The sequence below is a fragment of the Chinchilla lanigera genome, unplaced genomic scaffold, assembly GCF_000276665.1.
Source record: "Chinchilla lanigera isolate Chin_1 unplaced genomic scaffold, ChiLan1.0 scaffold00029, whole genome shotgun sequence".
Classification (NCBI taxonomy): Eukaryota; Metazoa; Chordata; class Mammalia; order Rodentia; family Chinchillidae; genus Chinchilla; species Chinchilla lanigera.
The window spans coordinates 8,113,072-8,140,104 of record NW_004955430.1 but is presented as its reverse complement, the minus strand read 5'-3'; the positions used below and the strand labels follow the sequence as shown (position 1 = coordinate 8,140,104).

The 27,033-nt window shown below is 34.8% G+C and overlaps 1 protein-coding gene across 8 annotated transcripts in view; it reads left to right on the top strand.

The window, feature by feature from the left end:
• Nucleotides 1-27,033, top strand: part of Ankrd28 (ankyrin repeat domain 28) — a 182,804-nt gene that overhangs the window by 57,330 nt on the left and 98,441 nt on the right. For 3 of the 8 annotated variants that reach the window (XM_013515633.1, XM_013515636.1, XM_013515634.1), the window contains one exon: nt 14,809-14,892. In XM_013515633.1, coding sequence (XP_013371087.1) covers nt 14,809-14,892 — 84 coding nt within the window. Of the gene's footprint in view, nt 1-11,993; nt 12,165-12,189; nt 13,728-14,806; nt 14,893-27,033 lie in introns of those variants that run through there. The other 5 variants (XM_013515637.1, XM_005387448.2, XM_005387446.2 and 2 more) reach the window with 5 other exon arrangements.

The window sequence follows — 27,033 nt, the reverse complement described above, 5'->3', positions numbered from 1 at the left end:
TTTCCCACCATTGTGAATTAATCACAACACACTACTACTACAACATACTCTGAGGGTTCTGGAGATTTTTAAAAAGGATATAAAAATCAGTAATTCATCTTAAAACAGACTAAAGGAAATTGTTTTATAAATGCTACTGACAAAAGAAAAATGTCAAATGTAATAAAACAGTACATTTTAGAATATGAGCTAGTAAAAGCACATCATCATTTTGATCAAGTGAAATGAAAGCTTTATCTCCAAATGTTTCCTATTAATCTCATTTTTCTCCCCTGTGAAAGACACATCCCTTTTTCTGTATCTTTATACTCTTCCTCCACCACTTACTCCCCTTTCCTACATCCTTCCTTTTTCAAAAAATGAAAAACAATTCTTTAGATTTTAACAATGGTCCTCTTTAACCTTTTAAAAACACTTCTTCAACAGTTAACCCAATTTATTCTTTTTTAAAATTAGATTTCTTTAAAAAAATAATCTGTGGTTATTACCACCCCTTTTAGTACCCCTTTAATCAACCAACATATTCTTATCAACAAAGAAAAGGGCCGGGGCAAGGGATATAGCTCAGTGGCACAGTCCCTGCCTGGCAAGGTCTGGAGTTCAATTCCCAATACCAAAGAGGCGGCATAGAATTAAAATGTTAAGAATTGAAAACAACTAGAAATAGTTGATAGTTTTATTTTCAACAGAAAAATAAAGATAACCTAAAATAATGAAGTAATAATATGTTGGCAAATGGGTAGCTGACTTCTGTTAGGTTCAAGTTTTGAAACCTATGTAGGACCCCAAAGTTTGTGAAGAGACCATGAGTAATGAAGAAAATAGTGCCTTCGAGGTTGACTTCATTTTGTGAGAAAGATATTGCCGTCTTTAAACGTAAATTAACTTTGTGATAAAATTTAAAGAGTGTTGGGGGAAGAACAAAAAAGAAAAATGAGCGAACTAGTGAGCTATTCAAGTTAATATAGAAATAATTAGAAAAAATCTACTAAGGTCATTAATTACTACTGTGGTTCTTGTACTATAAACGGTCTAATTATCTATGTTGTTATTTTTGGCTCTGGGCCACCATTAGAACCTAAACCACATTCCTTTCCTTAAGGTAATAATGTAGATAGCATATTTTAGATTTTTGTGTAGAATGGTTGAACTTTTAAAAAGTTGGTCCTTAAGTGTAGGTCTAAGCCAGTGTTGTACAGCATGATAGTCAGTAGACAAATGTGGGTAGCTAATGTAACTGAGGGACCAAATTTTTAATTTTATTGATTGTAGTTAGTTTAAACTAAAGATACTTGCCTTAGTCATTGGAAATCTCCAACCCCCATCCCCCGGTACCGGGAGTCGAACTCACGACCTTGTGCTTGCCAGGCAGGAGCTGTGCCACTGAGCTAAATCCCCAGCCCTAGTCACTGGGAATCTTAAATGTTTCTGGAACAACTTGGGCACATAAGCCCTTAATGTAAATTTTATGAAATTGTAAATTTTATGAAATGTAAATTTTATGAAATTGTAAATTTTATGAAATGTAAATTTTATGAAATTGAAACTCAGTTATGTTCTTGAAAATTTAGTGTTCATGTTGAGATATGCCATAAGTATAAAATACATAACAAATTTAGAAGACTTTATTAAAGTGAAAAATATCTGTTAACTTTTTGTATTGATTGTAAGTAAATTTTATTTTGCTTGTTTGGGGGATCAAACCCAGATATGTTCCATCACTGTGCTATAAGGCCTTTTTTCGTTTTTTTTTGTTTGTTTGTTTCTTTTTGTTTTTTTGAGACAGGGTCTTACTAAATTGTCCAGGCTGGGTTTGAACTTGGTAGTCCTCCTGCCTCAGCTTCGGAGAGTGCTAGGAATACATTGTGTGCACCACTAGACCCTGCTGCTTCTTGGTTTTTTTTGAGGTAGGTTTTTCGCTGTGTAGTCCACGCTGGCCTAGAACTCCAATCCTCCTGCCTTAGCCTCCAGAATACTGGGATAATAGGTATGGGCAACCATGCCCAGCTTTACAGGTAGCTTTATAAAATTCATTCTTTAGAGGATGGACATTTAGAATTTATTGCTGGAGGTAATAAATTCCTATGCTGCTCTCTTGGCTGTGATGGAAATTTGTGGCATATACATGTGTCTTTCATATTTGGGGCTTCGGTGTATTTTATCCATATATTGCCATTATCTTTTTGTGTTCATTCCTTCTACTAGTTTTTCTAATGTGTGCTAATATGTATTTAAGTTATATAAGGTCTTTGAAGGTGAAGATGATACATAATATTTTGTAATTCCTTGGTGTGGTATAGGAATATTAAATATTTGTTACATCAGTGCTATAGTATTTTTGGTGAATGTTTTAAAAATAAAATAATGTTAGAAAGTTTTTAGATTATTTCAGTGTGCTGGAGTTTGAGTAGAACTGAACCAGGTCTTACTGTCCTTTAGATAAAATTTTTATTTTCATCTACATTTAGGCGGCACTGGAATATTAATACTTGCTTTCACATCATCAGAGTAGATACTAAGACATGCGCTTTGTATTAAAATTTAAAAGACTTAAGAATTTGAAATCTTTGATACAAGTCACATTTCTCATTATATGTTTTAAAACCATGAAAGACCCCAAATGTTTAAACTCTTAAGTAAGCATGAAGTAAAATACCTGTGAGTTATTTGTGATTACACCTTCTTCCTCATCTGTGTATTTAGTCTATTAGCATGTCTTGTAAATCCTGTTTGTAAAATACATGCATCTGTCCATTGACATACCTGTGCTAATTCCAGTCACCCACTCTTGGATTTCTGCATTAGTCTTCTGGCTAGCTCCTTCACCCTTTCAGTCTGTTCTTCACACCAAAGCCATGTAATCTTTTTAAATAACTCCCTTACTTAAAAGTCTTTAATGAAGTTTTCATAGCCATTTGATAAGAAATACAAACTTTGTAACTTGGCTCAGGAGGCCCCTGTATAAAACTTGATGGTACCTGTTTCTCCAACAACATATGCTATTATCCCTCATGATTATTTGCTCCAGTTACATGGGCCTTCTTTCAATTCTTCGCCCTCCAGAATTTTTTTTTTCTTCTTACATTTATCACAGTTTGCAGTTACTTGGTATTTGTTTGTAAGTTCCATTAGACTGACTGGTTAATCATAATTTTCTTTTATGGGCATGCTACAAAATCTGACACATGGTACATGATAAATAAGTACTGCACTAGGTGGCTGGATTGATAGGGTTGAGTGAATGATTAAGTAGCTATTACTGTGCCTGTGTTTCAATATGTAAATTAGTAGTACTTAATGGTGGTTCATTGAGAATATTTGTGGTAACTGTTCATCCTCCCCGACTTTCCTTACTTTACCCAACATAATATAATGAGTTATTTTCCAAGCTTATTTCTGGTCAGTTATTGTTTCTATTATAATTTGTGGTAGCTAGTGATTGTAGCTCACTTCATTTATTGAAGATTTAAGTACCTGAACTATGCTGGAGTCCAGATGATGGAAGAACCAGGCTTGGAAGGATGTATGTCCACCAACGGATATTATTACTTACAGTTAGGGTTGGCTTCAGGTACCTGACTGCTTAATCATAATTTTGTCTCTTAGCAGAACTGGTTTTTTATTTTTTTTTTCCAGAGAACTGTTTTTAATAAACAAGGTAGAACTTTTTATTTCTCTCTGACATAAAAGTCAGGAAGTAGGCATTCCTGGCGTTTTATGGTACTCCCGCCCCACAGTCCTCAAGGATTTGCCTCCTGTTGTCCCAAGACAAGGGTCCAAGATGATAGCCAATCATCCAAGTTCCAGTAAGTAGGCTAGATAAGCTAGTTGACCTTTAAGGAAATTGCCTGGAAGGTACACAACATCTTCTACTTTAAATGCTGGTCAGAACTCTGTCATGCAGCTCCTAGCTACAAGGGAGGCTAAAAAAGGTAGTCTTTATTCTGTGAGACTCGGTATAGTCCTGAATCAGTGAGCTCAAATTACTTGAGATCTTCTAATGACATTAGTTATTCCCCTTTTAGAAGTACAACTAGGTAAACATTTTAAAAACTTGACCTAGGTCATAAATACATTATATAGCATGTTAAATATGGTCTATTTCTGGACGGCTGAGGTGAGAGGATCACAAGTTCAAGCCCAACCTGGGCAACATAGCAATACCGTGTCTTTAAAAACAAAAAGTGGGGGGTGGGGGGGAAATGCATGGAATATATCTGAAGGCCCTGGTTCATTTCTGCCACTACTGCCTGTTCCCATCTATATTGAGGGTTTCGACTTTTTCACCTTTTAAACATATAGTGGTTTTTTTTTTCATTGACTCAACTATTCACATAGTTGCAGAGATTCTGACCTGCAACCTAGAAAGCAGCTATTTCTTTTTGCCACCCCACCCTGTCTCTGCATTTTCTTTTAACTCTCTTCATAAGATTTTCTTCTGAAGTACATATATACTTCAGGTATAGCTCCAGAAGCTTGTTTAGGATTCTTTATCATTCTAAAATGTTTACTAAAACATGGCTTGAACCCACTTCTTTATCATCTTTTGTATTTATGATGAATTTAGTGTAGTCCCTTTGTATCCATAAGAGGTTGGTTGCTCAAGCTCCTTATGTAAAATGATACAGTATTTTCTTATATACAAATCCTGCAGTATACTTTAAAAGTCATCTCTGGGTTATGTATAATACTTAATGCAATGTGAATGCTATGTGAATAGTTACTATGCTGTATTGTTTAGGGAATAATGACAAGAGAGAAATATCTGTACATGTTCAGTACAGACACACACTCTGAAATGTGTTTGTTCTACAGTTGATTGCACCTGCAGATGTGTGGGACTTGTGGATATGAAGGGCCAGATATACTCAGAGGCTAGTGTGGTGGTTGGCACCAGCATGACACTGAAAAACTTTAGAATTATAGAAAAGTTTGAAATTCACATTTTCAGATTAGGGATGCTTAGCTGAGAAAATCTATGCAAATACTATAAAATGCAAAAAATTCTAAAATCTGAAACACTTCTGGCCGAAAGAATTTCAGGTTCAAACTTTATTCCCTGATAATCAGTATAGAATTCACAATATATGTAAGAGTAAGTTTAGCTTGACTATGGATGCAGAAAGAAAAAAATCAAATTCTAGTGTAACACAACTAAGAATCTAAAAGTAATCTTTTAGAACCTTAAGGTTTTTTTTATCAGTAAAATGAAGATTCAAACTGTTTTTACCATTACATAATTCTATGAATAGCACACATAAGCTTTTTTTTTTTGGTATTGGAAATCGAACTCGGAACTTCGTGCTTGCTAGGCAGGCGCTGCACTACTGAGCTATATATCTGGCCCATAAACTCTTTTTATATAAAGAATGGAAAGATGAGGTTGTCAGGGTTGATGCTCTTAATTTTTAAAAAAAATTTACCCTGGCCCCATATGGTAGCATACACGTATAGCTGTTGAAGGGCTGAGGCAGGATCATTTGAGGTCAGTGTGAATGATATAGCAAGACCCTGTCTCAAAAACAAACGAAAAATCAACAACAGAAGACCCAACAAAAATAAAATATAGTTAATCTAATTTGGCCTTTTGAAAAAAAGTACCTAAAAAATAATAAACCACATCCCTTGCTGTTTCTCATGGAGGGGAAAAAAAAGAACTTACAGTTTTCACAATGTTTGTTGTCAGTAGTTTTTCATCAGAACTACTTTCTCCATTTCTTCTTCCTCTTCCACTTTTTCTTCTTCCTCCTTCACCTTTTCTTCTTTCTCTTCCTACTCTTCCTGTGCCTCTTTTTGTCTCTGTCGCTCTCTTATGGTCCTAGGGATTTAACCTGAGCCTTCATACAGAGGTATTTCACCAGTTCTTTTTTGAAACTGGGTCGGGCTCTTTTGTCTTACTCAATAGAAGTTAAAAAGATATAAAACAGTGCTGTATATTACTGCTCATTTAAATAATAAAATTATTGAAGTAATATTTCTCTCATGGTGTTTTTCATTTATCTTTAATATATATCATGGGTAAGTATTTTCTACTCTTATGCATTCTACCCTTATGCTTTCCCTAAAGTACCGTGAATGTGAAAGAATGGAAAAACCTATAGTCATTTTCTTGTCTTAGTGTTCTGTTCATTCTTTCACCCTAGTACCACTTAGTAAAACACTTGTCTTGTTCCTAGAGTCTCACAATAGCTTAGAGTCTCACAATAGCTTTTAGTAGTCTCAAAACATCTCCAAAAAGTGGAGACTTAGCAGCTGAACAGTATCTCCAGATAGTTGTCTGAATTACATCACTGGTGCTATGGTTAAGGGATTCTATACTATAGTGTCTTACCTACTAACTGGCTTCATAAGGGAACTTCATCTAGCCCTAGAATGTATAAAAATACAGTTACACTGTTTGAGTTTCATAACTTTATGAACTAAATTCTGATTATCTTATTTAGATGTTGAGATGAACATAGAGAAGTAACCTATATAAGGTCACAGGGTTAGGTTCATTAGTGGGAAATGGATTCATGTTCACGGCGGTCTAACTACAAAGCTTATTCTCAGACAGTATGCTATTACAGTATTTTTCCCTCAGAATTATCTGGAGGCTGTTGTTCTTAAGTGTGAAAAAACTTGGGCTCAAGAAATTAGCTTGCCCAAGGAAACAACTAGTAAGTGATGGAGTCAGAATTTAAATTTCAGGTAAGCTCACTACTGAGCTCTTAACTTTAGGTTTCATTCTTACTAGTTTTTTAAAAACCCTGGCAAGTCTGAATTTTACTTGTTCACTTATTAGAAGCACGAAACTCATATTTTTGTACTTTAATGCCTCTTCTGTTTTCTGATTAAAATATATGTTTATCAAACCCCACACACAAATACCATTTTTTATAATCTTGCCACTCCAGAATCTTGTTACGTAAGATAAATCATTTCACGGAAATTATTTATAGATGGAAGAAAGTGGAAGGGAATAAACTATATATATGATATATCACAGTCCCTGCTTTCAGGTAGTATACTTTCAGGTTGGGAAAACCTAGTAAGTATGGAAGTTGATGTAGAACAAGAAACAACATATACTTGCTTAAATCTGAATGGGTGAATGTCTACACTACTTTGGAACAAGTCAAAATTGTCCATATAAAAAGTGATTCTGTTTTGGAGGATGAATAATGCTGAATATGGAATATAGGGTAATGTTATCATGATATCTTTTCAGAGATTTCAGATATTAAAATGATCATTCTGATTCATCCATATGAAAATGGATAACTTCATTATCATGAGGGCCGGGAATATAGCTCAATGGCATAAGCGCCTGCCTGGCAAGTGCGAGGTCCTGAGTTTGATTCCCAGTACCAAAAAAAAATCATTATCATTATTGTATGTTAAAATAGTAGCATATCTGAAATTGGGCTAAAATAACTGTTACAGCCAGCCCTCATGACATCTGCCTGTATTCCCAGCTGCTGGAGGCTGAGATTGATTTGAGTCGAGGAGCTCAAGGCCTGCCAGGTCAACAAAAATATCAAGAGCATATATATATAATTTAAATAATAATAAGTTTAAACAATATTTTAAAGAAATATATAAAATATATGTAAATGTAACAAATAACTAGTGAGCCTATATAACCTATGTTATAGAATCTATAAAAGAACCTCTAAGATATAATCTATAACTTAGAGATTATAGTTCATTTCATAGAATGATACTGCATGATTTCAGCCACTTTTATTCTCAAATCCTGGTATTCTTTTATGGTAGGGTTTTGTTTTTTTCTTCCTATAGTTTGATAAGTAAAATGCCTTAGGCATGTGAAGAATGACTCACTGTGAAGTACTCATTTTAAAATAACTAACTTGCCAGGCATGGTGGCGCATGCCTGTAATCCCAGCACTCGGGGAAGCTGAGGCAGGAGGATTGTTGCAAGTTTGAGACCAGCCTGGGCTACAAAGTGAGCTCAAGGCCAGCCTGAACTGCATAGAAAGACCCTGTCTCGAAAAGACAAAAATAAAATAGAATAACTAACTTGGGAATATTATTGCAATAGATAATATTCCTTTTCTGCCTGAATTTTTCACAACCATTATAGGTTACCTATCTTTCAAAATCACTTTTACAAGGTAGTACTGTAGCTTGCAAAAACCTTGTGGAGGTAATGAAGGAGAGGAAGAGAATGTGGGCATATGTGATTGGGATTAGACACAACTTTAGTAATTTGTGTAATTTTGGTTAAAGTACTGCATTGAGTCTGTTTTTTCCTCTATTAAATAAGAATATGGCAAAGTTATTCTGTTAAATAAGAATGTGTAACACCTAGGATATTGTAAATGTTAAAAAGTAACTTATGTTTATTGTTTGTTTGTTTGTTTTTGGTTTTTCTCTGGTACCGGGAATCGAACTCACGACCTTGCGCTTGCAGGCAGGCGCTTTTGCCGCTGAGCTAAATCCCCAGCCCCCAACTTATGTTTATTAATAAAAATATTTTTAATAGAACAAAAGACATACATTAAAGAGGGACCATGGTATTTTCTTTGTTTTTGTATTGGGAAATAGTCCCATCATTGGGTGAACAAAGAAAAAGAAAGAGGGCAACTACAAAGTGGTTGGGATTGTTTTGTTTTTTACAGTATTGAACCCAGTACCTCACACATGCTAGGCAAGCACTGTACCACTAAGCTACACCCCTAACCCCAAAATGGTTGGTTTTGACACTTATTTGTAGTTTGAGAAAATTATTTTGTAGAGAAAATAGATACTTTGTGTTACCTTGTACACTTTAAGGAGAAAAAAAACAATAAAAACTGATACAGGATTTCAAAACATAGATTAACAATGGTTAATATATTGTTTATTGTTACCTTCAAAGTAGTTACATTACAAGATATAGGCATGAAAACTTAATCAGGCGATATAAGCACAAACCATTCTTTTTAATGAACTAATAGAAATTAGTATAATTATCTTAGCTATCTTGTATGTATATATATGTGTTTGTATTTTTTTCTTTTCCTTTCCTTCTTTTCTCCTTTCTCCATCCCAGTTGTTCTTTCCTTTTGAGCAGTTTCTTACCTTTTCACAATATCTACTACACATTTTTGTTCTTATTTATTCTTTTGGGTTCTTAACGCTAGGGAGACAATACAGTGTTTACACATACGAGTCTCATTTATTTCACTTATGAGTCTGGTCTCAAGTTGCATCCATTTACTTATAAAAACCTCAAGTTTATCTTTCTTTATAGCTAAGTAGTACTCCATTGTATAAATGTACATCTTTTTTATCCATTCCTCAGTTGATGGGCATTTGGACTGTTTCCAAGATTTAACTATTACAAGTTGTGCTGCTATAAACATGGGTGCATATATATTGCTGTTGTATGATGTTTTCAATTCTTTTGGGAAAATACCCAGAAGGGGAATAACTGGGTTGAATGGGACCTCTAATCATACTTTTTTGAGGACTATTCACACTGATTTCCACAATGGTTATACCAGTCTACATTCCTACCAACAGTGGAAAGGAGTTGCTTTTTCCCCACAACTCCGCCAGCATCTGTTATTTGTGAATTTCTTGATGGTAACCATTCTTTCTGGGTTGAGATGGAATCTCAGTGTTGTTTTGATTTGCATTTCTCACATGACCAGTTTTGTTGAACATTTTTCATAAATTTATTTGCCATTTGTATTTGTTCATTTGAGAAGTATATATTCATCTCAGATGCCCATTTTTGGATTGGGTCTTTGAATTTGGGGGAGACCTGATTTTTTTTCAGTTCTTTATATGTTCTAAGTAGAAATCCTTTGTCTGAGGGATAGCTAGCTAAAACTTTTCCCATCCTGGATTTTCTTTTCACTCTGTTGGTGATTTCTTTTGATGTGCAGAAACTTTTTAATAGGATGAGGTCTCATTTGTTGATTCTTTAAAACATTTTCCTTGCAGTTTGGGTTTTGTTGATGACCTATGTCTTCAAGATTTCTACCTGCCTTGTCTTTCAGTAAATTTAGTGTTTCTGTTTTAATATTTAGATCTTTGACCCATTTTGACTTTAGTTTAGTACTTGGTGGTAGACATGGGTCTAGATTTAGTCTCTAGCATGTGGAAAGTCAGTTTTTCTAGCACCATTTATTAAAGAGGCTGTTTTCCTTCCAGTGAACATGTTTGGCCCCTTTATAAAAAATAAGGTGACTGAGTGTTATGGTTTGTGTCTGTTCCTCATGCGGTCATGGGGCAGGCTTTTAGAGTTTGATTATGGGTGTGAGAGCTGCACCCGCCCTGGGGTGGATAGTTTGCATATGTAAGGGAGAGGAAGAGGCTGCTTGCGGCCATTCCTCCCTTTTTAGTGCTTGTTGCTTTGCTGTGTTCTGCCGCCATGAGCTGTAACCCTCTTCCATGTGCCACTCTGCCTTGTAACCTGCCAAGTATGGACTGAAACCTCTACAAACTGTAAGAGAAGTAAACCTTTCCTTCCTTAATTTTGGGCATCAGGTATTTTGTCCCAGCAACGAGAGAAAAGTAACCAAGACACTGCGTATGTTTGTAATTGTGTTTGTATCTTTTAATCTGTTCCACTGATCCTCAGGTCTATTTTTTTGTTTTGGGGGGCTTTTTGTTTGTTTGTTTGTTTGTTTTGCCTGTACCATGCTGATTTTATCACAGTAGCTTTGTAATATAATTTCTCCCTTACAATTTTATCACAGTAGCTTTGTAGTATAATTTCAGGGATTGTGGTGCCTCCTGACCTGCCTTAGTTGTCCAGGATTGCCTTTGCTATTCTAGGTCTCTTCTGGTTCCAGATGAATTTTAGGAATGTTTTTTCTAGATCTGTGAGGTATGCTGATACTTTGATTGGGATTGCATTAAATCTGTATAACAGTTTTGGGAGTATGGCCGTTTTCACAATGTTGGTTCTTCCTACTCATAAACAAGGGATATCTTTCCATTTTTTGATATCCTTTTCGATCTCCTTTTTTAGAGTACTAAAATTTTCAGTGTATAGATCTTTTACTTTTTTTGTTAGATTGATTCCTAAGTATTTCATATTTTTGGATGCTATTGTAAAAGGTGTTTCTAATTTCTCTCTCAGTGAGTTTATGTACAGAAATGCTACTGATTTTTGAGTATTGACCGTATCCAGCTATGCTACTAAATTTAGAAGTGTTTTGGTGGAATTTTGGGGTCTTCTGTGTAGAGTATCATGTCATCCACAAATAATGATAATTTAACTTCTTCCTTTCCTATCCTTATTCCTTTTATTTCTCTCTCTTGTCTAATTGCTCTGGCTATTATTTCCAATACTATGTTGAGTAGGAGTGGTGATAGTGGATATCCTTGTCTTGTTCCTGATTTTAGAGTGAAAGCTTTCAGTTTTTGCCCATTTCGTATGATATTGGCTGTTGGTTTGTCGTAGATGGCTTTTAACGGATTGAGGTAAAGACTATCAATTTTGATTTTCTGTAGGATTTTTTTCCATGAATGAGTGTTGGTACATTGTACACTTTGACATGTGAATAACTCAAGATCAAAGACCAAACTGGTTAGCTTGTTAACAGATTTTTAAGGCTTTACAATATATTTAGAAAGGTAAGATTTATTCAGTACATATTCAAAATAATTTCAGGATTTCTACTTAATAAAGTTTTTTTTTTCTTTAAAAATACGAATCAGTTAAGTTCAACAAAATAGAAATTACTAGAAAAATCTTAAATTTCTTACGTTTAAACTTCGCATTCTAGAAAATAACGTATGTGGCACCTTCCCCTCAAAAGATCTTAGCAAAAATAAGACTTTATATTAGCTTGATGGTTTTTAGTCTCACAAAGTATTTCTTTTTCCTCTAAATCTCTTTATGAGCATACTGCAGCTGTATTCTTATTTTAGCTGTCATTATAGGGTTAACCAAATGCTGCACTGTAGCATATGAAAGCAGTTAAGCTGTTTGGAATTGTTTACTTGCTAAAACCAGTGTTAGTCAGCAGAGGCAGTACACCAGGTTTCCTTGTGGCTTTTAGTGGAAAATGTTAAAAGCACACTCATTTTTCAGTTATAGAATTTTTCAGTTTGATTTGGATTAGTCACAGAACTGGCATAAACCTTCTAATTGTGAAGGCTGCCCAAATGCACTATTTTTTTCTTCTGCTAGAGGAAGTTACATCCTGAGCAGCTCTCTGGTAAGTGTAACATGTGAGCATTACTAGGCATTTCATCCTGCGGGTCTGCAGTCTTTGCTCTTCAGACTGTTGCTCAGTTGGAATGCTTCTGTGGGGCCGATCCAGAGGTTCTATAGATATTTTTTAAGGACCTATTCCTTTGGAGATGTTTATTACTGGCATTTTTCAAGACTGTCTGAGGAACAGGAAAGCATCTGAAATCGACTGAAAAGGATAACTAGCGGTTTTTACTCTGGAAGGAAACTATATTGGCACAGAGGCACATGATTGAATAAAGTAGTTGGCTCAAAGAAGATGCACAGTCTGCTATTTTTTCCCTCTGAATGAAGACTATTTAATGCACGCTGTATTCGTGTGAAGATCAAAGGAAACACTGGAATGATAAACTACTGGGGTTTTTTTTTCTCACTCTCCTTTCTTTTTTAAAAATGAAAATCCTGAAGCGGTAATTTGAGCTGAAATGCCTTCTAATTCCTTTGCAGCCTGCTTGTTGTATTAGGATTTTCCACTATCACCGTTTCTGCCTGGTGCCTGTGTCCTTTTGCTGGAGCAGCCACAGACAACTGCCTGATGGAGAAAGAATGAAAGCTCTGCCTTGCTTATGCTATGGATGGGAATAAAGCTATCTGTGTTTCTTCTATTATATGGGATATTTGGATTAATCAAGCTGTGTTCCTGTACCAAGAGTCCTATTGTCTTTTGTGGTCTGACTCATCACGTGTAAATGTACTGCAGCTTTGCTATTAGTGCAGCGTGGTTCTTATTTTTTCTTTCTTTCTTTCCCAAACACAGAAAGAATTGTCAACCTCTGAGCTTCATTTTTAGATTTGAATAGAGGTCTAGATCTTTTATTCCTCCCTGGATAATATCAGCATTAAATCAGTGAAGCTGAAGAAATGAAGGCAGTTTAGAAGTAGAAACAGAATAGTGAGTTGTTTTTTTTATTATTTTCAGTTGTAAGCAAGCCAGCCTACTGGTAACTACATGACCTTGCAGACAAGAGTGGGTACAGCTGTGGTCATCTCTGCAACAGCAATTATTTATTTCATTCTTCGTAGTTGGTGTTGTTTCACCAAAAATACTGATTGTTTTGTACAAGTAAATTTCAAAGAGCAATAGATCATTTTGGTAGGTAGGGAAAAATATTTGCAAATAAGCTTGTGTGAGACTCAGTTTTAATTGCTGATATGCTGATGTTTAAGCTTTGTTAAGTGTTGCAGTAACCTAACAGAAAATACTAGAATTTTGTTATTTTTATGAAATTACAAGTTATATATCATGATTTTAAACTTGTTTCTCTGATAGTAATTACTAACTTTAAAAAATCAGCTACGCTGCTCAGAGAATGTTTGTAAGTGTTGTACAGAAGAGGAAGAAAAACTACTTGTACTCTTCCAACTGTGACTTTTATCACATAGCTTGGAATTTAATGTTTTAAAAGAGCGAATGAGTCGAGTGTGTATTGTTGTTTTGGAGGAGGTAGAAGATGAATCTCCTGCATTCATTTCTAAGTTGCCACAAGAAAATCAATCCCTACTTTCTCCACCTCCTGGAAGTGTATTGGTAAGATATGAGAGTTTATGTTTTCTATATCCTACTAAACTGGTAGTATAAATTTTACTTTTTAAGAATAAACATGAGTTTTCTCTAGTTTCTTTTAAAAACCCTGGTTAAAGCGCCGTATGCCAATGTGATGCAATATCATTGGTGTATAAAATGAATACATTTCTGATTTTTACTTTTTGAAATACTTTAATAACATTTTAGACTTTATTATCTCTCTATCTCTTGGAAAGACTTTAAAAATGAGTTAAGAAATGTCATGGCAACCATGTTTGTGTTTTCATTTTGTGGTTTTTAGAACTGATATGACAAGAATCAGGAACTCTGCATATTTTAGGAAAGGTTGACTATTACCAACAGCACCGGAACAGCTTCTTCTGTAAAGAATTTCATGTATTTACATGCAAGACTTCATATGAAAAAGACTCAAACTTCAACTCTAACCTCATTTTAAATGCTGTTGTCAGCTGTCTGCTTATTTGAGTAGTATAATATGATACTTTAGAAAGACTGTGTTGTTGATTGGGAAATTATATTTAGACATGCATGTGTTTGTCTTTTTATGTTATTCAGGTATACAGTTTTTTTTAATTTTTTAATAGTCATTTTCATCAACTTCATAAGATTTATATATTTATACACATGCCACTAGCCCATGTATGTTATTTTCTTGTCCCAAACAGACCTTTTCAAAAGGGCCTTCTTTTGTGGGTCTCAGCGTGGGCTAGGAGTTGACAAATTCTGTTCCACAAGTAGATACTGAGACTTAATTTGGAAGTCTTTATCACAGATAAACAAGAGGTTTCCACTTAAAAGAAATAAAATCAGATTGTCCTCATATACTGTGAAATTTTACTCAATTGAATTGATATACTTTTTTTTGCTCAGCCCTCCTACCTTTCCCCTAAAGATGAATCCTCTACTTTGTTATACTATTTAGCTTTATGAAACTTAGGATTTATGTCAAAAAGTAATTATTCCTGAAAGTGCAAAAAATTTAGATATAAAAGTTATGTGGAAATATTTTAAGAATTATTCATGGTTGCAAGGCTAATATTTTTATTATTCTCTCATATTTTAGCCATCACTGGTGCAAGCTATATTTAATGGAGATCCTGATGAAGTTCGAGCACTAATATTTAAGAAAGAAGATGTTAACTTTCAGGTAAAAGAGTTAAGTCTCTGCTACCAGCCTTTAAACCTACGTTTTAGAAACTCTTTCCTAGAACTGTGATTTTTGTTGAAAAGGTATCAATTCTATAACGCTTGTTTTAAATGAGGGAAGAAGGTTTTTGAGCCAGAAAGGGAAGTACTGGATGTTTATTCAAAGTGATAACTAAAAGTACAAGAATACTAGAAGCCACTGAGGATCTTTTTTTTTTAACCCAGCTTTTTTACTTGAAAAGTATTCATACACAGAAATACTGAAAACTGTTTTCAGTATACATGTACCCTTCACTTAGGTTCAGCATGGACAGCATTTCACCGCATGTACGTACTCTCATATTTGCAAAGATTTTATGTATTCCTTTCACTCTGCTCTCTGAACTCAATTTCAAAGTAAATTGCAGAATTACGATACTACTTCATTGTGTGCATTTCAGATGAAAGTTCATTTTTGTGAACTAGAAAAAAGACATTTCCATTATATTTATTAAATATCTAACTTGATTTTGAGATCAAATTTGCTTTCTCTAAATAATCATTGTGAGATTTTACAAAAATTTAGATTAATTTTTGCCCAACTCAGTTTATATTTAGACATAGAAGCATGCACATAATTTAGGATTTGTTTATTTTAAATGGAATGCTCTTCACTTTACCTAACTAGGGTATCCTGGCAAGTCTACTTTTCTTAGGACAAAAAGTAGATACAGCGTACAGATTTATGAAAAGGAGGAAAACAAGTTTTCTGCTGTTTAATTCTTAGGGGTTTTTGTTGTTTTACCTTAATAGTACTAACAAATCTCATCTTAATTTTGGTGAGAAAGTTTGAGCCAAAATCTCATTTACCATGGCTAATTTCTCATTCCTGACAAAACTCATTATACCTAATCTTGTTCAAAATATCTTAAACTTTAAAAGAAAAATTCATCTTATGTTGAACATCAGTTGATTCACCAGTGAGCTTTCTTGAGGGTGCCTTTTTGATAGTTGTCTTCCATGATAACGTGGGTTAAGTATTTAAAAATAGTATCCAACTTTTTGAAACTCGGCTTTCTCAAGTTCTATTATTGTTTATGCATATGCATTTTAGGATGGGTATAGTTCATATTTGTTTCTCTACTTGTTAAGTAGTGATTTTACTAGTTTAGATTAGTTTGAATTAGTCTGTAGTTTTGAATTTTGTAGACCTGTAAACAGGGTCATTCTTAATAACAAATGAATTGATTTTTAACAAAATTGTAATTTTGAAAGTTGCACCTGCATATTATTTGGTATCTTTCTACTACAGAACGTAGAGAATGTGATTTCATTATAAATCATATGTTTTACATTAGGAGGCAAACCTAATTGATTTTTAACAAAATAGTAATTTTGAAAGTTATACATGCATGTTATTTGGTGTCTTTGCCTTTATTATAGGACATAGAGAATATGAGTTTCACTACAAATCATAAGTTTTAAGTTGAGGCTTTTCCTGGCTAAAAGGAGGCTTCTCGCTTGTGTAATAATTTAACCTAGAGCAAGGTGATTAGTGAGTTAACTAAGACAGCAGTGTCAGAGCTCTGAAAGATCTTCTCTGTAAGAAGTTTGTTTTTCTCTTCATTGCTACGTCATGAACTCAGGACAAATAAACAGAAAGTAAAGGGGATTACCATTTCCTTGTTTTTGTTTGTTACTTATTTTTAAACCAAGGAAAAATATCTTTTCAGAATCCCCAGAATATTTTCCCTTAGGGTTTCTTTGGTTACAGACCTATTCTCAATCCATCTACAAATAGATTAGGATTAGTTCAGTCCTGGTTCTTTGTCTGCTTCATCCTTTGGAGTAGGAGTAGGTGTTCATGTTCATTGAATACATTGCCATATCTAGAGTAAATTGAAATTTTTATAGGAAGAAAGAGAAATTATTTGGGAAGTAGTTATTTAGATCAGTAATTTAACAAATTACTAGGTTATTGGTGCCTGAAAACAGTTGAAGTAGCAAACTTCTAGAGATATGAAAGAAGCACTATATATCAAAAAGGGGAAATACAACCAAAAATTTTGTGATGTCTATGATGTAAAGAACATTTGGTATATAAACTGAATCTGTTTTGCCATGTCAGCTATACAGCTTGAGCAAATCCATTCTTCTTTAGGGCTTTATATATATATATGTGTGTGTGTGTGTGTGTGTATATATATATATATATATATATATATATATATGAACAAACATGTGGGCTTATATTAATGATCTTCACCATTTTTACCCCACCCCAAATTTAGGGTCTTCCAAGAATTCTTAATAACTTTGAATGATTTTTGCTTTTATCTAGAAGTTTTTGTTTTCCTTGGTTTATATGGCCAAGATAATTAGCAAATGTCTTTCTTTGGGATTTACTAGAACATAATGCCATGTGGAACCCAAATAATTTAATCTGAAACGTTAGTGCCATCTTATTTTATAGGAAAGGTCTGACTCTGTAACAGATTATTTTCTACACGAATTTTTTTTACCCAGAGTGATAGAAATTGTTATTAATTATAGAAATTTACTTCTGAAACAGACATATTCATGAGCCTTTTAAACTCATCCAACAGTCTTACAAAGTTAGAGATAAATTTCTATTCCATCAGTAAATGACAAAACTAAGACAAACATTAAACATTTACAGCATCAATCGATACAGCAGAGCAGGAATTTAAACATTTATTAGACTTGACTATAACTGAGGAAATAAAGCATATTGTTGAGAGAGAAATATTTTTCCTTTTGCCAGCTCATACCATAAAGCAAGGTTGTTCAAAAACAGACTTTTCCCCCATAGGATTACTTAAACATGTACCCTGTGGGTGCTGTCTTTTAAGCTGTAACACAAATATACAAATTAAATAAATTTGATTTAACTACATTTTTATACGAAATAATTAAATTTTAGGATTGCAAGCAAGGGAGCAGACAGTCTCCTCTAACTAGTGCAATATTTTTGGATGAACAGGCTTCTTCTTCCAGGTAGCATTACACTAGGGACAACTGAAATCCAGCCAAAACTATTTTTACTGTTTAAGCAAGGAAAGCCTTAGATTATGACTGACCCTTTTTTAAACCCAAAGAGTGAATATAAGAGTTACAAAGGTTTTGGCTATAACTTGCTAGTTTTGAAAATGCTTTATATATTTTATTTGTTGTCTCCCGAACTTAAATGTTTTAGGATTGGTTTTGCCAAAATAACCCTTCAAATTATTTACCATCCCTTAAGTTTTTAAAAAGTGTTTTGTGGGATCACTGAAATTATGTTGATTTACTTTGTCAGATAAAGTGCTCAGTAAGAGTGTGTGTGTGTGTGTGTGTGTGTGTGTGTCTAGCAGATCATTATTATTTTAGTAATAATATTAGCAGTTAACATAGAGTAGTAAACCCTAAGATTCTACAGATTCCCTGAAGGTCACCCAGCCCTAGACTGTATAGGTATTCTCTAGGCTTTTCTGGAATTAGCACTAAGGACTCTAACCTTCAGTAAGTATTTCCTGGAAGCCACATGTCATTTCTCCTGAATGTCAATACCAACTTGTTGATGTTTCTGACCTTAAAAACCTTCACCAATTACTTAAGGTTATGTACACTTTCTTCTAAAACCAGGAGTGTATGTTAGGATAACCTTCTTATGTAGCTATGTACAGGAGAAATCAGAGCCCCCAACCTTTTAGTCTTACCTCAGGTATATCTACCTACTTCCCACCTGGCTTATATAGAACATAGAGTGGAAGGTGAGTGTGGGAAAACTGACTCAGCTTCCACACAGGGGAAAATTCCATAGTACAGTAGTCCTCTCTTGCCTAGAGATGACACCTTCTACGTAGAGTCGTTGCTTCTAGACTCCAGCTTCATTTAAATTTTCACCAATGTTCAAGTTTTCCACAAGGTCCAATAACATATGTCCTTTATCATTGTGACTAAATAGTTCATACAGTGATATTGAAGCAAAGCCAGTATTGTCCATTGGAACCAGCAGTTTTTACAGTCACAAACTGTTGGTGGTTTGTTTTTGTAATCCATTTATATATTACCAGCTTCCCAGAAAGACTGCATGCCCTCTACACTATGCATTTAATGTTAATGTACACAAATACATGAATTGGTGGTGATAATGTATTTTGGGTCAAAAATGTTCCCCAGAAGGCCTGTGTTTCTAGAGGTGGGGCTTTTGGGAGATAATTATGTCATGGGCGGTTCTCATTTCATCAGTGTGTTATCCATTGATGAGTTCGTAACTGGACATGATATTAGAAGGTGGGACCTGGAAGGAGGAATTAGGTCACTGGGGGCATGCCTTTGAAGGGTGTATTTTGTCCCCGGGCCCTTCCTCTTTTGCTGGCTTTTTCCCTGTCTTTCTACTTTCCTTGCTACCCACCCCTTTGCCCCAAGGCAACCACCTGAGCAGATGTTCCCAGCATAACTTGTAGTACACAGCATGCCTGTGTGAGCAAAAAAGGACACTATCTCTCAAAATCATGAGATGAGCAGCTTTTCTGCACCATCCCATTCCACCATGATGTTTTTGCCTTGGAGCCGGGCTACCATAGACTAAAGTCATGAGACACAGTAAACCTTTTTTCCTTTAAGTTGTATATGTCAATTATTTTGTCCCAGCAATGGAAAGCTAATACAGTGATTGAGGCCCTCCACTTTTAAAGTAGCAAGGTTTTACATTAGGTAGGAAAAGAAACAAGCTTTGCAGAGTGAGTTTGTGCCAAGTAAAATCAGGAAAAGGTGCACTCTGTAGCATGAGAGAAGACTATGCACAAGAGACAACACAGTGGTCTGATCGTCTTTAAAACAGTTGTTTTCAAGTCTTTGTGTAGACCCGCCATCAACAGGTTTTTTTCTGAGGATAGTTGTTTCTTCTTTTTCCTCTTCCCCACCTCTTCATGTTCATTCCCCTTGTCCTCCTTCTCTACCTCATCCTCTTCTTCTTCTTTCTTCCTTTTTTTCTTTGTTTTGTTTTGTTCTGTTCTTGAGACAGGGTGATTCTTAATCCTTCAACCCTGTCCTCCAAAGCATGAGGGGATTATAGGCATGCTCCACTGCCCCAGCTATGGGGTAGTTTAATTTTGTTCCTTTAAATGGACCATACTCGGGGCTGGGGATTTAGCTCAGCGGCACAGCGCCTGCCTGGCAAGCGCAAGGTTGTGAGTTCAATTCCCGGTACCGGGGGAAAAAAAAAAAACAAACAAACAACAACAAAAAAAATTGGACCATACTCGCCTTGTGATTTTTTTTTTTTTTTTTAATTGTAAACTAGACATTGGAATTTAACCATGTGTTTATTCTGGAAATGGTATTGTACTCTTTCCACTCCATCCCTCCCTCTCTCCTTCCCTTGTAAGCTGTCATGATGCTCAGGGTCAGGTGTAAAGGGAAGATCTTTACAGGAACCCAGAATATAATCAGACACCTGTGCTGAATCGTCTTTCTTTTTCTGAGCTTGCATGTTTCCCTGGCATGTGTGGTGATTTCTAATTTTCCCTGTATTTGTGACTTGAATGTCTTTAATACCTAATATTTTTAAAAGGAAAATAAAGAGAAAAAGAAGGGTGCTTAACTTTTATGTCTTCTAAAAGTCACTTGAGGGTGTGGGAAGGCCTTGTATCAATGAGGGGGATGCAGCAATAGCTGTCAGTGTTTATCGGCTCCTTTGTGAGCATAAGCAGCAATCAGAGCAGAGAACCCAGATACTTGGAAAATAGGGTCCTTTTTGCCCACAAAGGCATGCTGTGCACAAGCTGTTCCAGGAACACTTGCCCGGCTGGATGCCATGGGGCCAAGGGGTAAGGGATGGGTAGTTGCTACTATGTTAAGGACTAAAATTAACCACTGTGTACCTGACCAAGATAAATCACGGTTTACCCAGCTAAGCCTTTCCACTGGAGTTTTCAAGTCCTCAGTGGACTAGAGAGTTCTAAAATAGTTACATCACAGAGATTTTCCCAGTGTTTTTTTGTAGCTTGGGAGACAAATTCCTGGTGCTTTGTATTTTACCATCTTCCCAGAATCCTTTCCATCCATGTGTGTTTAAAAAAAATCTATGTCTCTATTTAAAATGATTTCTTATAGAAAACATGGAGTTGGGTATTATTTTTTGATCTAGTCTGACAGTCTTTGTCTTTCAACTGGTATTTTTTTTTTTTTACTTCTGGTACTGGGATTCAAACTCAGGACCTAATGATTGCCAGACAGGCTCTATGCCACTGAGCCATATCTGTGACCCTTCAACTGGTATTCTTAAACTATTGACAAAGTGATTCAAGGAAGATGGATTATTATGTATGGTGTTGCCACAGTTTTGTGTTCAGTGTCACTATTCTTTGATCTACTTTTTCTTTTTCTACCTTACACACTTTTTAACTGAGCATTTTATATAATTCTACTTTCCCAGGATACATATTACACATTTTTTAAAAATTTGTTTAGCAGTTGTGCTGTATTTTGCAATATACATTTACTGTATAAATAACATGTACTTTCAAATAGCACTCCTACCACTTCACAGGTAATGCAAGTACTTAATAAACAAAATAATCGTAAAGCTTCATTTGCATATTTGTTGCCACTCATTTTACTCATATATGAGCATACATATTAACACACATGCTTGCATACAGTCTCAAATAGTTTTATTATTGCTGTTAATTGAAACAAAATTATTTTTAGCGCAATTTAAGAATGTTTTCTCTTACTCCTTCAATGTTTTTTCTCTTGACTTTTCTTTATATAGATCTGAGTTCTGACTATCATTTTCCTTCTCTTCAGTCTGAAGAATTAATGTTTTTAGCAAGCCATATCAGCTAGCAACTTTTTTTTTTTGAGACAGATCTTGTTGTGGGGTCCAGGCTGGCCTTGAACTCACTATATAGCACATGCTGGCTTCATATTTGCAGTGATCTTCCTGCCTCAGCCTATCAAGTGCTAAGATCACAGGTGTGTGCCGCCATGCCTGGCTCACACATTTTAATGTCTATTTTTGCTGAAAAAGTCATTATTTCTCCTTTACTTTCACAGTTTTGCAGGACATAATATTCTAAGTGTGTTTCTTCTGTATATACCTTAAATATTTACATGTGCTTTGTTTTTGCTTGCATGGCTTTTAAAACGTCAGAAATCATTGCCATCTTTGTTCCTGTACTAGTAATAGTTTTTTCCTCTTGTTTCAGGGTTTTAAAAATACATGGTTTTTTTCTTGCAATTTCAATATTATATCCCTAGGTCTGTCTTGGGATATTTTTCCTTCTCAATGTTTTCCTGGATGCACAGTTTGCTGTCTGACATTCACTTGGGAATATTTCAACTATTTCTTCTCCTTTTCTTATTCAGGATAATTGTTTGGAGATTCTGCTATGTTGACATGTATCAATAGTTCATTGTGTTTTGTTGCCAAGTAATATTTCTTTGTAATGACACACGATTTTTCTATCCACTCCCCTTGGTAAATAGTAGTTTCTCTTTTTGACCCGTTACAAATAAAACTATTGCACATTTATGTGTAAGTCTTTGTATGAATCACATGCTTTACTTTCTTTGGGGTAAATATTGTGGAGGAATAATTGGGACATGTTTAATTTTTAATAAACTGTTCAACTCTTTTCCAGAATTGGTTTTGCCATTTCAGATTCTAAAAAGCAGAATATTATAAGATTTAGTTTTGTGGCTGGGCGTGGTAGCACACACGGGTAATCCCAGCACTTGGAAGGCTGAGGCAGGAGGATTGCTGCAGGTTTGAGGCCAGCCTGGGCTACATAGTGAGTTCAAGGCCACCCTGGCCTGCATAGTGAGACCCTGTCTCAAAAAAAAAAAGTTAGTTTTTGCCACAACCTCACCCATATCTCGTATAATTTGTATGTTTAAATTTTAAGCATTTTAATAATATCTCAGTTGTGATTTTAATTTGCATTTCTGTAATGAGCAATATTAAAAATATTTTCATGATCTTACTGTCAGTCTGTATCTATCCTTGGTGAAATCTCTTAAGTGTTTTTGCCAGTTTTTGTTTGTTTCATTTTGTTCTTTTGTTTTTAGTAGTACAGGTGGGCAATGCATGTTTACATTCCTTGTACAGAGTTGGTACATGTACATAACACAGTTTAGTTCCTTTTTCATCCTATTTTCTTCCCTTCCCTTTACTCTCCCTCCATCTCTTGATCCCCTTCCCATTTGAGAAAGATCTAGCTGCCTACTTATTATTATTTATCTTTTATTTTGCTCTTTATTTACATACTGGATTTCTCATATAAGAAAAAACATTTAATATTTAAGCTTGTATGTCCAATCTATTTCACATAAGATTATGGTCTCAAGGTGTGTCCACTTTCCTACAGATGATTCAGGTATATCTTTTTTTTTTTTTTTTTTTTGGTTTTTCTCCGGTACCAGGAACCGAACTCACGACCTTGCGCTTGCCAGGCAGGCGCTTTTGGGTATATCCTTTTTTAAGGATGAGTAGTAGCCCATTGTGTGTAAATACCACATTTTCTCTTATCTGTTCATCTGTTGATGCACATACAGTCCACTTCCAAGAGTTAGCTATTATGAATTTTGCTGCTATCAATATAAGTATGCGGGGCTGGGAGTTTAGCTCAGCGGCACAGCGCCTGCCTGGCAAGTGCAAGGTCGTGAGTTCAATTCCCGGTACTGGAAAAAAAAAACAAAAAAAAAAAAGAAAGAAAGAAATATAGGTATGCATGTATCACTATAATATGATGTCTTTTAACTCTTCTGGGAAGATACCTAGAAGGGGAATAGCTAGGTCAAATAGAATTTCTAATTTTAGTTTTTTGAAGTATCTGCATACTGTTTTCCATAGTAGTTATACTAGATTACATTTCCACCAAACAATGTAAAAGGGTCCCCCTCCCCCTTGCCTTGCCAGCATTTGTCAATATCTGATTTCTTGATGATGGCCATTCATTTGGGGGTAAGGTGGAACGTCAGTGTTGTTTTACTTTGCATTTCTCTAATGGCCAGAGATATTGAACATTATCTTCATGTATTTATTGGCCATTTGTACTTTTTCTTCTGAGAAGTGTCTGTTCACTTCAGTTACCAGTTATGGCTTGGGTCTTTCATTTTGGAGAGTCGGATGTTTCAGTCTTCTGTCTTAGGAATAGCTGGCGAAAATTTTCCCCCAGTATATAGGTTGTCTTTTCATTCTGTTGGTGTGTTATTTTCTTACTCTTGAGTTTTCAAGGTTCTTAACATGTTCTAGTTACAAGTCCTCAACTATGACTGTGTTTTCATTCTTTTAATGAGTAGTTTTGAAAAGCTGGAGTTTTTATTTTGATGATTTCAGTTTATCAGTTTTCTTTTTCCAGTAGGGATTGAGCCCAGGTCCTTTACTCTGAGCTACATACCAACCTTTTTTATTTTTTATTTTGAGACAGGATCTCACTGAGGTGTCCAGTAAGACTCAGACTTGTGATCCTCCTGCCTTATCCTCCCAGAGTGCTGGGATTACAGGCTTGTGCCACCTCACCCTGATTAATTTATTCTTTTTCATTCATTCATTCATTCATTTTGGTTTTTTGACCAAAATAAATAGGGTCTTGCCATACAGTTCACCTGGCCCCAAACTTACTATATAGTCCAGGCTGGCCTCGAACTTGTGGTGATCCCCCTTCTTCAGCCTTCCAAGGGCTGAGATTATAAGCGTGTGCTACCATGCTTGACTCAGTTTATTCTTTTATGGCTATTTCTTTGGAGTTGTATTGAAAAAAAATCTCCATACCAGAGTCACAGAGTTTTTCATATCTTCTAGAAGTTTTATATTTTATTATATATTTTATATATAGTTATTTTATATATTTTAATATATTTATATTTTTATATTACAGTTTTGATTTAATATTTGTGTATGATACAAGCTATATATCAAAGTTAACTTTCTGAGAGTATATTATGTATTATAACTGGTTCCTATAATACCATTTGTTGAAAAGACTTCTTCACTGAGTTGTCTTGGTATTTGTATCAAATTTCTAGTATTTCAATGGAGAAGAAAAGAGAAATCAAGATATATTATGTATAGGTATAAATTCCCTATGATGAATATGATCATTATGTTTTTCAAAGTGTGCCAATAAAAATTTTAAAAATTTTCTAGTGTTCATATAGTCCACTGATGTTTTTATGTATATTGATGCGATCTTTGATACTATAGCTTTATAATAAGTCTTAAAATTACCAATTTCATTCTTTTCCAAAGTTATTTTGTCTATTCTAGGCCCTGTACATTTCCATATGAACTGTAGAATCAGTTTGGTTATTTCTTAGAGAGAAGTGAAAGAAAAACGTGGGATCTTTTTAACTGTACAGATCAGTTTGGCAAGACATCTTACAGTTGCCTTTCAACCTGTGAAAAATTGTATCCGTCCATTAATTTAAATATTAGGAATTTCTCTCACCAATATTTTACAGTTTAATTGTGCATGATTTTTGTTACTTTATAGTATGTACTTTCTGATCCTAATGCAAATCTACTGAAGTAAGCTTTTCATGAGTACTGTATAAGATTGGAATAGGGCACTGTTTCCTGTGTCTGTGCATTTTCTTGGAGGCTGTATCACTCCCAAGTTAGTAAAAATATATTTGTGCATATGTGTGTTTAAAAAACATTACATATTCCAATAATTTGTGGTCCTTTCAAGGGCCAGTGTATGTAAATTTGAAACATAATGGCATTAAAATTTCACAGGTAGAGATTAGAGAAAAAATTATCTGAAAGAGGCAGTAATAAGAAAAAAAGTTGAGAATCAGCATTTCAATTTTTTGATGGTTCATTCACTAGCCTCAGGAAGTATTCTTCCACATATGAGTCAGCTGAATACTCAGTCAGCATTGTCTGCCAATTTTTGGGATTCTCTTCTTGTACAACTCTCTCTCTCTGTTACTCTGAGAATTCTAGCCCCTCTGTTCTTTCTGGACTGTTTCCTGAACTTAAGTTAGAAACAACTTCACACCATTAAGAATTTTGATTGAAATAGCTGACATCCTGCTGAGTGTTTTCAAACTTAGACCTTAATATTTATAATAAGTCAATTTTGTATCATAGTCCAGCAGTAATTTTGGAGTAGAAATTTCATACATTAGTTTACCAAATAAGCATATTGTATATGATAAGTAAAATTGTCCAACTATAGACATTACCTCTACTTCCTCTTATTCTTTAAAAAAATTAATGTTTTAATTGACAGATAATTGTGTATATTTATGGTGTTGTGTGATAGTTTGATAATTATATACGTTATGGCATGTTTCATTTGCACTAATTAACTTGTTTAATTGATAATATCCATGACTGGTCATTTGTAATAATCCTTTGAAATTTACATTCTTAGCTATTTTGAAATACACTGAAAGATTGTGTTCTTACCAACTATAACCACCCTCAAAAGGCTCATAAACCTGTTCCTCCTTTCTAATTGAAACTTTGTACCATATAACCAGTAATTCCCTATTGCTTCACTCCCTAGCTTCCTGTAGACATTTTTTTATGAATCCCACATATAAGCAACATTATTCAGGACCTTCTGTCCATTTATTTCATTAAACATTGTGTCCTCCAAGATCATCCATGTTGTTACAAATAACATAATTTTCTTTCATTTGGATAAATGCCATTTGATTTTTCTGTTAGCTTTTCATTATTGTAGCAGATATCCGAGATAAACAACTTAGAGGTAAGAAATGTTTATTTTGACTCAGAGTATTGTTTTTGGCCAGTCTGTCTCATGGAACACTTCTGTTGGCCACTGAGATCCTCACACTGTTCGCTCTAATTCCAGCTTTTTTGCTATTTCCTTATTCAGGATACCAGTCATGCCCATTTTCTCCCCAACTCCTTTGTCTCATTTTAACCTCTGTTCATTCTCTTGGTTCCAGTTTAATGGCAGAACTGTTAAATGGTCTCCTGTATAACTCTGGGACTATAAATGTGATAGGATATCATCCGTGTGATTAATTTTTGTCATTTTACACAGCCAGCTTTACAAAAGCAAGACCCATGTAGGCAGGCCTGCCCTAATCCCATGAACACTTTAAATTTGGACCCAGAATCACATGCAAGAGAAGTGAGAGATTAGAGGGATTAGAGGGATTGATATGAGAG